The 12,345-nt window shown below is 46.7% G+C and overlaps 2 protein-coding genes across 7 annotated transcripts in view; one reads left to right on the top strand and one right to left on the bottom strand.

The window, feature by feature from the left end:
* LOC100120109 overlaps positions 1-12,345 on the top strand; it is a 405,862-nt gene that overhangs the window by 46,585 nt on the left and 346,932 nt on the right. The gene's annotated exons all lie outside the window — the stretch shown is intronic.
* Positions 1,586-2,350, bottom strand: LOC100327262 (venom protein I-like protein). The gene is given in 3 exon segments (NM_001170874.1): positions 1,586-1,961; positions 2,050-2,127; positions 2,205-2,350. Coding segments are annotated over 3 exon segments (240 nt in total). The 5' UTR covers positions 2,250-2,350; the 3' UTR covers positions 1,586-1,844.

The following is a 12,345-nucleotide window of genomic DNA, read 5'->3' as shown; positions in this document are numbered from 1 at the left end:
GCGTGCGAATCGATGCGCTTCTCTCGTCGTCTGATGGCATGACTTGAGTGAGAAAGGGCTGGCCCGATGATTGCGAATCCTCAGCGTGTGTATGTGTCGACTGCTGCGCGGTTCACTTGCGCGCAATCAATTTCACGCGCTCGATGGGTTGTTAGCGCTTTTAAAGGTTGTTGAATTTTTTTGTCGTGTGACTGCTTTTATTCTCTGAATAATTATTTTATTTAATTTTCAAATTCGTCAACGCGTATCACGGATGATGCGATTACTATTGATTGGTGAAACGCGAATTCGTTTATTACCGAATTAACACGTTAACTTCGTCAGCTTTGCATACGTATTGCGCGGATAATTTCCAGTTGGAAATTCGCTCCACGCAAATTCGCTTAACCTCCATTTTCTGTCAGGCAGTGAATTGTATACTAGCCATGCAATTGTCTCCGAATTGAGCATTTCAGTTCAGACAGTTGTAAAGGAAGAGATGCACGCGATAATCGCGTAATTACACTGTATATTTATATGGGCTTTCCAAGGACTCGGTATAGAGCTGTAAATTCACGTAATAGACAAAGAGTGTCATTACATTCACACACGTGTACATCACCATAACCCCACGTTGTAAGAAGCAGCAAAATCAAAACACTCTACTCTCGTTGTATTTTAATTTCCTCTAATAGTCGCAGAGAAATCAGCCATAAGTCACATCCTTCACTCTAGCCAACAAAGTCTCTTCTCTTCTCTCCAGAGCACGACGCCTCAATCAATTTTCTCCTCGAAGCACAAAGATAGCCCCGCGACGACGACGCTTTCGTCCACTTCTCAGTTCGAGCACGCGTCCAAATCTCTCTCTCTCTCTCTCTCTCTCTCTCTCTCTCTCTCTCTCTCTCTCTCTCTCGGGGCGAGCGCGATGACTTTTTGCCGATCAATCACTCGCGCCTCGGCAGACTCGTCTCGCCCTCACAATGAGCGCGCGACAATAGAATCCGCGAATAACGTCGCCTCGGCTCACGACTGTGTACACACATCACATAAATTGCGCGGCACTGCGAGTTCGAGTAAGCAGAGCGAGAAACGCTGGGAAAATTAATAATTACGTGCTCGAGAGGCAGTTGAGCTTGTCTTGGAAAGCTTCGACAAAGGACGTATTCGCGGGATTGATTTAATTTGTTGATTTATTAACACCGAATATCATTGTTTAAAGTAAGGTACTGCTAGTTTAAATAAAAAAATAGAAGTATAGAAGAAATTTAAAATGCCGTGTCGCACACCGCGCAAAATGATACGATTCCGGCAAAAAAATTGGATTCAAATATTCAACGTCTCGCGGAGGTGGGGACCCCCAAGACGACTGCACGCGCGCGACTCGCGATGTCACGTCGTAAAAAGCCTTTCCCACGCTCTTCTCCTGCGATATGCGATGGTATTACGATCCTTCAGCCGTATGCGTAATGCTGTTATACGCTGTCCCCTTCGTTGAACGAAAGTTTGCGCGTTTATCCAGAAAGTTTGATCGCGGGTGACTTCTGTTGTGTTCGGAGGATTGGTGTCTCGTTCGAAAGAGCGAAAATTTAACTTCTGTGCACTCGAGTTAATCACCTAAAAATCTTTTATTAAAAAATCGATTGTCGTCGTTGTATAGTATTGTTACTTAGCGACGAGGGCACTTTATATTATATCCTGATAATCTTCGGTGGAAAAAGTCATAGTCGAAAATGAGGCGTGTCGTTTTACAGGGTTGCGATAGTTAAGGGAATGTGGGAGCTGGAAACACTGTTTGTCTGTTCCATATAACTTTTTGAATAAAACTTGCAATGAAATAGTAAATACCCCGTGGCATATTTGCGAAGCTATAGGTCCCACCTCCCAAAGAAAAACTCCTTTAGGTCGTCGAATGGATTGCTGGTGCATGGATTTTGCTGTACAGAATCGTCCGGAGTTGTCGGCGGGAAACATTCGTCCATTTTCTGAAACGATCGTCGAATCGTGATTGTGCGTGTTTTTAGCGTAAGAATTAAGAGAGTATAACATAGCATTAGGTTCTTTGAAATTTACCTGGCATCTCGCAGCTCGATTAGGGTCTTTACAGTACCACGAGCGATCTTCGCAATCTGCCAATAGATGACAGTTGATCTTTAAAAAGAAATCAAAATACTTAACATTCATATCTTACTGTTTTAGAAATGCCTTTTAAATATAATTATACACACCTGGGTAGCAAGTCCAAGGATCAGCAGCGGAATTAAAAATTTCATAGTCAAAATAGTTAAAATTTACGCGAGTTAAAAATCGGTCTACCTTCGACTAGCGGTCAATTTATAGTGACGAGTCGAGCAAGCTGCAGACGCTTCTGGTCGTCGAACGTTTGTGTGTACACGAGTCGATGTTATTGTCATGGGCTCGATTGTCTATGTTTATTTCAGTTTCGAAACTGTTAAATCTTATGAATATCACTTCGTTAATTCAAACGTATCAAGTAACTCAATCGTACAAATTGAATGCGTGATCGATATTTTAGTTTTAGATATCACGGTACACGCTATATCGCGCAAACTAACTAATCTAATTACACATCTCCCCCAAGCAAAACGCTTGTTAACCTCCGCCAGCGCTCTCGGAAAATAATCCTCCATAGTTCCTGTAAAAATAAAAACCTCTTCACGTGCCAACGTACACACACACACATACACGTGCTGCTGAACTAGGACGATCGAAGACCGGCGGCACCGAAAGCCGCGCAATCGATGCCCGCCAGCCTCGCCATTATATTCTCGTTGCGGAACTACATTCATACACCGCGAGCGAGGAAGTCCAAGTCCTTTGGTCGCGGTCCCTATACTTAACGCTCGGGCTTTTTCTTCCACTTCTTTCCGTTCGCGCCTCTGCGATTCTTGAAGCCGATAGCCTACATTTTAACGAACTTCCGCGCGGCTACCGCCGGGCACATAATGCTCTGGCACGCGTGCAACTTGGCCTGACCCTAATAAAGCGCGCTTTACGATTTTGCTGTGCAACTCTTGCGAAAGGTGTCCGGTGTCGCGTCGGCTGAGGTGTGGAGAATTTGGATTTACGAGGTTGCTTAGCGGAGAAATGATTTTTCCTTTATCGACGATGCCGAACTGATGGTTCTCACATTGTATGCGCGCGGTCGGGCTGATTTCTCGTTGTTGCGTTTTAAAACGGAGACGTTGCTCTGCTAGCTCTGATACTAAATTTCCATCGGATTATATACGGCCTGAGTGAATATACATCTCGAAGCAGTAAAAAAAAATGACATTAAACAAAAGTCTCGCGTTGTGCGCGAGTGCTTAAAAATGTACACTCGTGAGAAAAAGTCCCCGTACACGGGACAGCACATGGCGAAGCGAAATTATGACTTTTACGGCGCACTGTAAATTTTGGAAATGGGCAATAATGCCATATATTCCGGGGATCTGAGAAAAATCACTGAATGATTTTACTGCGCTAATTTACGGCCTTAATAAACCGACGCGCGTGGCTGTATCCAGTTTCATAGTGTATATCGAGCGCCTGTCGCGAAAAATCAGTGCAGCTGCCATAAAGCTTAACGAGATGGAACGATGAGATTTCAAACTTTTCTGCGATACGCAGATTTGGCAGATCTGCATCTTATCGGGCTGATATTACGTTTTCTCTTAATAACTAGAGTGAATACTATTTTTGACGATAAATTTCCTCCTCAAAGAAAAAAATGAAAAATCCTTGTTACACGGCAACAAAGGAGGAGAACAAGGAAGCGAGTAAAACACGCATCGTATTTCGGGTGGCCAAGCTTCGTAAGGTTGACGGGCGAAGAAGCGGCGTGTCGCATAAGTCACCCCAAAAATGGAACGAAAGTGTCTGTCTCGTCTTCTCCGTATACCGTCTATATGCCGGCGTCGTTTCGAAACAAACGATGACGCAAGCGCCGGAGGTCGAGGTAGTCATTTGTACCTCCGGGTGTTATGTTGCAAGTTGTACTTCAGGCGCGGAGTATAGCGCAATAAACAAAAGTATTGACTCCGGCAAATTATCCGTCCCACTAAATGTTGAGAGAGTAGCTTCGCAGTTGTTTTTCGAGCTCACTCGGTTAATCTTCGAGAGACGAGCGATTTTTCAACTTTTTTTCTGCAAATATTTATTCTTTCCCGAGTGCAGCTTTTGAAACGCTCGTTTCTCGAACAACGACAACATTCGCGCGAGTATGGGAGAAAAATCAATGATACAGATATAGCACAACAGGAAGACGGCCGCGCGGCTGAAATTTTAGAATTCGCAGAAGAATTTCATGACGTTTTATGAGCCTCGGTAAATACGAGCGACGCATCCCTTAATGGCAGTGTCAATAAGTTCTTTTTTACCTTTTCGAAAGACGAGCCTCGTCGGCAGCCTTCGTCGGCAGCGGCGGCGGCGAACGTCTGCACGCCCACGCGCGCGCTTTTACGGAATACAAATAATAACGAGCAATGCCCTTGCGCTCCGCTGCTGCTGCTTCCCGCAGCGCAGAGAGCTCTAAAAAAAGCTCGGTAAAACTTGATGAATTATTTTTTGCGAGAATACGCTTTGTCACGGCATTTTCCGCTATGCTTAGCGGAAATTTTCACGTTTTAATTATTAAAAGAAGCCTTAGAAGTTAGTGAATATTTTTATCAATTATTTTTCCATACTGTACAGAAGCAAAAGACTCGAGACGACGCCTCTTCACATCTGACAAATTTTTTCTCCCAACATTTGCGCACTGAATGACGCTCTTCGGAAGTACAGTTCTCGCACAAGTGACAAAATCAAGAGCCGCGGCGGGTGGGAAAAAAGACGGCAACTCGCTTTTGACTTCCTCCCGCGCTTCTCTTTTTTCTTCTCTCGCCGTCTCGCTGTTGGCGCACTCAGGTGCCATCGCGCGCGCACTTCTCAGCATCAGGACGAACTGCTCCCTTTGTTCGTTTCAGAAGCTACAGAGCGGTTGCAGCGACGATGCTTCTCTCCTTTCTCTTCTTTCTGCAGCTCTTTACGGCTGATGCCGCCGACGACCCTCTTCCTCTTTCTCCGAGTTGTGTTGTTCTTTTGACGCGGAAAGTTGTTGAGTTTGTCCATCATAAAGGGAGATGGATGCGTTTCGTATTTTCAACGTTGTTTTCTAACTTTAGCAAATACGAGATGGAACTCGTTTAGGATTTCTGTTCACAATAAACTCGAATCTCATCAATTTCGAGTGAAGAAAATCATTCGATCATAAGCTCGACTTCACCGAAAATCCGAATAATCGTCGCGATGCAGGTCATAACGAATAGCGGCGCTCGAGTTCCTTTTGGCCCTGAGCCATCCGGAGATTGTCGGCGTGCCTCACCTCCTTCCCGCCTTTCGAGAATAAAGCCCGGCGTAATGACATTGCGTCTCGCGGCGAAGCTCCCCGATACCCTCCCGCGCTTACCTCTTCATGTTCCTCGGCTTCTCTCTCGCTCTCTCCTGCTCTGTTTTCATTATACGCTTTATTTGTCACTGTCTGGCTGCTGTAGGCGCTTGCGATTGGTTTTCTGTCGTCGCAGCTGTCAAGAAGCGATTTCGAGCTGTTCCTTCGTTCTTATATAATAATATAATTCTCCATTAAAAAAGATTTCGTTATTAGCATCTGCATACAAATTTTGGTCAGCGCAAACTTCATTTGCACCTTTCTCGCTGCTTCTGAGCCGCAGAAACTTGGCAGCCGACGCGCATAAAGGGGTCAGTCGCTTCCTCTTTCAATCCCATCCCTCTTTCGGCGAAATCCACGCAACCTCGTTCTCGCTCGCGAAAATGTTACGTCTCCCGAAAGCGTAAATCCACCCACACACACACGCACACGAGATACGCGTACGTATATGTATACCTTCCGTCTTATCTCGTTTCCTAAAAGATACATCCGAGTAGCCGGAGAGAAGAGCAGCAGCAGCGGCGTCAAACGCCTCTTCGGAATATATATATAAAAGAAACAGGAAGACGAGAAGGGAGAGAGATACGGTTAATAGCGGGAGGGGCCGGCGCTAGTCCGCGTATACATAAGTATAGCTATACACACGAGGCCAGACGAGGGCACTGCCTCCGTTACTATCGTCTGCACCCACACACAGTCGGCAGCGTGCTGCTGTCGGCGGCGGAGGGGTTGGAATCGATCGGTCGCTCGCAGTTTCGCTTTCTCTCTTTTTCGCCTGTGCAGCCCCCGAGAGCGTATAGCCTACTACCGTTCTCCCGCGGTTTCGTTCTTTCCGCATTTCCCGTCTCCCTCTAGCTTTTATTGTTGCCTCTCTCTCTCTCTCTCTCTCTCTCTCTCTCTCTCTCTCTCTCTCTCTCTCTCTCTCTCTCTCTCTCGCTCGCTCGATTTTCCCGCGCTGTGTATTAGCGTCTCTCTGTCTCGTTGGCGGCGGGCTTTGTGCCCTGCTTGAGCCAGACGCCGAGCAGTCTCCGACAGCCGGCTTGACTCTCTGCCACTGTCGCGGCCTCGTCGCGACGAGTAGAGAAGCTTTGAAGACGGAGAGGACGTGCATGTATACTCGCCCGGCGGCTCTTGAATTAAAAGAGAGCAAGTTACGCGGCTCGATTTTATTAAGCGCTCTATAGCATGATGATGAAAAATTGCGACTTACGTAAACACGCCGTCATTAATAATCCAGCCTTTTCTATTCTCACCGCGAATAGGTGGACGGAAGATGCGATGCTATCGAAGAACATCGCTATCTGTCCGCCTGATCGTTCGGTGGTACCATCACGAATTTACCTTATCGTCCTCGCCGGTATATACTCGGCCGATCTAGACCGCCGTGTGGTATAACATTTGTCGTTGCATCCTGCCATCTCGCCTCGGCTCACTCTCGCTTTCGTTCAACCTTATTTTTCACTCGCAGACTGATCGTTCCTTTACTTTCTCCGTCACCCCGTTAACTTCCGCTTTCGTTTGCGCAGTTGTATATTCAAATGGCACGATTTTTAACCGACACATACTGCTGCGCGTTCGTGATGATTACTCGCGCAATTTGCACTTCGCGTCCGCATTTTCGCGATAATTCCGAATAATTCTCGATTCGGCTCGTTCCCCGCCCATATCTCTCGAGAACGTTTATTTTCTCTTTCGTCGAGCCCTTCTTTTTTCACTTCATTTTTTACTCTCGAATCGAATGTTTCTTCGCGCGTCCCTTTCCCCCACTCTGCATCGTGAACTCGCGCTTATTTTTTCCTCCTTGTGCCTTCTCTCACTCTGCATAGCGATGCGCATCGGGATAACCTCGTTTCCCCGATCGGCTTCGTGAGCGACGTCTCGATGGGCTTTAGGTGAAATTTCGGCTTGGATTACATCGCCGCCTCCTCCTTATAGGAGCGGACGCGTTTGCGTTCTTTCGGTCTTTTTTCACCTTCACCATTACGTTCATTGATGTCTAGCTACAGCCTCTTTTGAATTTATTGTCGTGCAGCCCATGAGCGGCGAGAGCAGTTGTTAGCCAATTATTCAAAAAGTATCTTTGCAAAAACAGGCGTAAATAACCACGTGCATTTCAAGCAGGAAAGTTTCCCCATAATCCTTATCTCGATCACCTTCGACTTAACAACTCTGCTCTGAGACTCGAGACAAACAAAGCTGAGAAACCTCGGAAAATTTCCATAAATCAATACAATAAACAAAACACCTCTTCGCGAAAAGCACGCTTATAATTGAAAGCTTTCGAAGCTTATAATACCTTTCGCGAAGCGCGCGGTCATTAATGCGTTATATTCCTCTGTTCTCCGCGCGCGCTGCTGCGCGCATTAATAAACGGCTGCTTTTATTTTCATGTGCCAGCAGCAGCAGCAGCAGCACTCAACGAATTAAACGCTTAGGAGGAGCAAAACGAGCGATCATAAAAAAAAACGAACGAAAGATAGAGGCGGCGCAGCAGCAAAACAAGTCTCTGGCGCCCGGCGCGAACTTTACTTTTCTGCTGATTAAATCGCTTATTGAAGCTTGCGCGCGGGGGCGTTGCACCGCCGCGCGCGATCAATGCCTGTGTTGTTGTTGTTGCTGCTGCTGCTTCTGCAGCTGTTCCGATGAGGCGTTATGGTGGAGCTTCTTCTTACTGCGTTGGATACCGATATAATCTTGGAAATCGAAACGAGGAAAACGGCGATTTCATCGTTGTGTGCGACACATTTGAATCTGCTGCAAGGAAATAATAACCCTAAAACAACCGAACCAATCACTCATACTATACCCTCACACGCGAGTATACAAGGCATCGGAGAAAATCTTGCTCCTCAATTATCACGACTCCTTGCCGATCCTCCTCGTCGGTGGCGCGAATCAAACTCCGATAAATACGCGAGGGGGTCGCCCCGTGTAATAAAGTGGTCGTGGCGCTTATAATATATCCACTCTGGGCGTGCATCCTCTCTCCGGAGAGAGCTGTGAGTCGATCCGGCGCCTCTTTATTCGATGTATATACACGCCGAACGTGCAATGCCCGGATCGGCGCGAACGATGACCGATTATTGCGAGACGAGAGGCTGCAGTGAGGATGTGTCGTTTTTATTTTCGTTCGGCTGATCCGGTGCTGCTGATGCTGCTCCTACACAGCTAGAGCCATGATTGGGAATTGACCTTTTTGTCGGGTTCGTTAGTTCCGGAGTTACGACGTTGCGAGGTGTTGTTTTTTTTTATCAAAGGGGAAAAAGAGAGAGTGCGTTAATTAGCGAAGTACACATTTTTTGTCCGCGGAGTATATGAAAGATGTTCGCTTTAATGGGACGTCTTCTGAAACCTATGGCACACATCGTCGTTGCAGAGGATGAAGAAATTTGGTTCGGATAAAAGATGATGGTGCATTAATTGGCGCGAGCGCATATGTCAGGTTTTTATTGCGACAATTAATACAAGCTGGTTATAATATGTAGTCATTATTACCCAATTAGTGTAACGTTGTTTTCGAAAGTCGTTGGCGAAGACTGAAGTTTCACTCGACGCGATCATTCAATTTGGGGTACAGGGTGCCCGCGAGTCGTTAACACGAGTCGCTGCTGAATTATGGAAGCCATTATTCTTAACCTGTTCGTCCATTCGGTTGGTACATCGGTTTTGAATTACTAAATACGGATTGGTTTTGTTTCTCGACAATTAATGTTGCCTCTCGCGCGATTATTAATCCTCGCGAAAAGTATACGGTGCCCTAAAAACCTTGTTTTGTGGTTCCTCATATTTATTCACGACGGATCGTTTTAAAAACACACGCGTGATTATATCCGGATCACTCTGATGAAGATATTCTTTATTCAGAAGCATCATACACTCCCTTTGAGTGACGTATACTTACCGCTGCTATAATAACACCGTCCACAAAGACGACAATATGTCTATAACTAACCAAGTAGTTCAATGCTAAAGCACAAGGTCTACTTTTTTTAGCCGCGACGTTCCTAACTATATCATCGTCTCTACACATCTTCAGTACGTATCTCTTCACAATGATTCAAACATTACCTTCGAACAACATCGACCCCTTCAATTTACTTCTCAGCATCGCCTCTACTATAAGTAAGTCCCGCCGATGTACGCTCGGGAAAACATTACCCCGATCGAAAATGCTCACGTTCTCGCTCCAAAGTACACAGCGACGCTCGTTCGCGCACGTTTACTTATACTCTCTCCTCTGCCCTTTTTCCTCGCCGCCCTTTCAGTCCCGGAGAGAAACTAAACGCTGACGCAGGTACACGTACCGTGTATAGAGTCGCTGCGTGACCGCGCGCACTTCTTCTGTGGGATATAGTTATGTACCCTACATAGGTATATTATACTGCTGTAGGAGCTTGCTTCAACCCCTTCGTCGTCGTTGCGCCTCTCGGATGGTTTATTAAAACTGTTGAAGTTTGCGCATAGACGAAGTAGCTATAGTTCTTTACGCCGACGCTTTGTTCACGAACGCGTGTAATTGGGTGCGCTTGAGCGGCATATCGAGCATACTTGGCTGAAGATTATACTTGTTGAATGAAAATCGCTCTTTGCGATGCATCGTTGAGAGCTTGCGCATAATAACGGGATTATACTATTATAGTAACGAAATTATTCGTTATAAACATTCATTCAGTGATTTTGCTCGAAACCAGAATCGAAGAGGCGGCCGATCCCATTCATTTCCGGCAAGGCTCGAGTAATTCCACTCGAGTCTCATGCCAAGAAACAACAGCAATCGGCCAAAGTCCACCGCTCGAACTTCCCTCGGATAAATCGATCCCCTCGGTGCCACTGAAAACTTTCTGCGGCGCAAGGACACGGCAGTATGTACAGTTTGTCTACGCAACGCAAGCGCACGCGGTCCGTATAATTTCAGCCGAGGCTCGGCCTCCTCTTTCGCGTGATTTACCGCGAACGCCGGAGTTGTCGCATAATTTAGCGAGGATGTAGAGGCCTCCGCCTCCTCGGGCTTCCCTCGACGCAGCGCCAGACAGGAAGAAGAGGGTCGCGCTGTTGCGTACACACACCAAGCGCATGACCTGCGGGTCGTCGGTTGTACTTTGTTTTGGTTTCATTAGCCCGCGGAAGAGAGAATTCAATTGTTGTTTCAAATAATTTAGCTTTAACGTTGTTCGAGCTTGTGCCACGATGTGTTGTAGTATACTGAAAGGCAGAAACACGTACGTTACTGTAAATCGATAGTTCACACCCACCTTATAAATCAACATCACGCTCTACACACACACACAGTGATAACACAGAGAGTCAGGCTTCTCTTTCGAGACAAAAATAGTCCTAGCGCCGTATGAAGCAGATACGGCGACAGAGAAAAAGTCTCTCGTTCGCACATTAATCAACTCGCGCGTCTTCCCGCGCGCAATTTACAACGCGGCGGCTCGCGCTGACGTAACGCCGCGGCCGTGTGTGTAAAATCGACGCTAGCCCGAGCTTATCAGCCACGCGAATCAAAGACAGATGGAGATAAGCGCACGAGAGAGAAAGAGGGAGAGAACCGCCAGAGGGAACGAGCGGTGGACAAGCAGAAGGAGGTATGGAGAGGCTCATACGCCACGTGTTATGTTAGAGAGACTGAGCTGGAGAAGTCGAGGATGCATGAGAGATGGATCGGGGATGTGGAGAACGCGGTTGGGTGATAATGCACTGTTGAAGCATCCGTCGATTCCGAACTGCTTCATCGACGGAATGGGTTTTTTTTCGGTGTTCCGTACGATGGGCACATACGTTACGTTAAACGTTACGTTCGTCGTCGTCGTATGACTTGTGCTGATAAGGTTTCTTGCACCAGATCCTCTTAAGGTAAACTTAGTACTACACTCGAAATCGATAATCAGGTCAAACGCGTGTCTCGCCACACTCGCCTGTTTCTACTGCGCCTTATACACGTCGTACTTCACATCGCGCTGCTACCGATCCGCAGGATTCACGAGACGTTTTCCTTATCAGATATCCGATGAGAATCTCTTTTAATTAGTGTACCACAGAAGCATCGCGTCCCGAGGCGAAAAACAAGCTCGAAAAAATTCTCGACCCGGTGCCTGGCAGCAGCCGGAACTATTATAAATTACATTTTGTATACGCATTCGCGTACAAAAGGAGCATATAAGCCCGGCTAACTTTCATTTTGATAAATGAATCCGAAGCCGCGCGTTCCAATGTTCCTACAAAAGTTCGCTTTAATTTATCCTCTCTCGCGCGACAACGCAAGTAAGACATTCCTCCTTTCCCCGGCGGCGTGCACGCGGAGCAACAACAAGAGAAACCTCAAAAGCGCAAAAAGGAAGTCCCAAAATCGTTTCAGCTCTCGCTCTCGCTGTGTACATTACACGTTGTGCGCTTCTCGAGTCTCGCGTCGTCCGAGCAAAAGTAATGAGCGTTAAAATCATTGTAATTAAGCTCCTCCAGAGGATAAATCAACAAAGAATTAAACTTTCATTGCAAAAGAAGAACCGCGCCGCGCGTATACAGCGAGCCGAAAAGCCAATTCTCGTTTCCATCAGTCATCATCTGCAGTCACTCTTCAAACCGCGAAACCACGCTCCGTAGGTATACGTACATATAAGCATGCGAAACGTTCCGAAAAGAGCGAGCCGTCGTCGTTTTGTAGCCGCGGCTCTCTTATTCGTTTATTGTACGCCGCTCGAGCGTTTGTAGTGATTAATTAGCGTTAATCTCGGACGCCTCATGTGCGGAGAGATGTTAAGCGATGCGCGCCGGCTCTTTTTTTACAAGTGGACTGCCGCACCTGTCGGGATCGAAGCAGCGTGTGTGTGTGTATGTGTGTGTGTTCAGTGCACAATAACCGAAATTACGACGGTATACGTGCGCGCACGCCTTGACGTCGTGATTCTCATCGTGGCTGTGGGCTCACGCCCATTTTCGTTGTG

This window comes from Nasonia vitripennis, chromosome 1 (genome assembly GCF_009193385.2).
Source record: "Nasonia vitripennis strain AsymCx chromosome 1, Nvit_psr_1.1, whole genome shotgun sequence".
Taxonomy (NCBI): domain Eukaryota; kingdom Metazoa; phylum Arthropoda; class Insecta; order Hymenoptera; family Pteromalidae; genus Nasonia; species Nasonia vitripennis.
The sequence above is the reverse complement of the archived record's forward strand: the minus strand, read 5'-3'. Positions and strand labels throughout refer to the sequence as shown.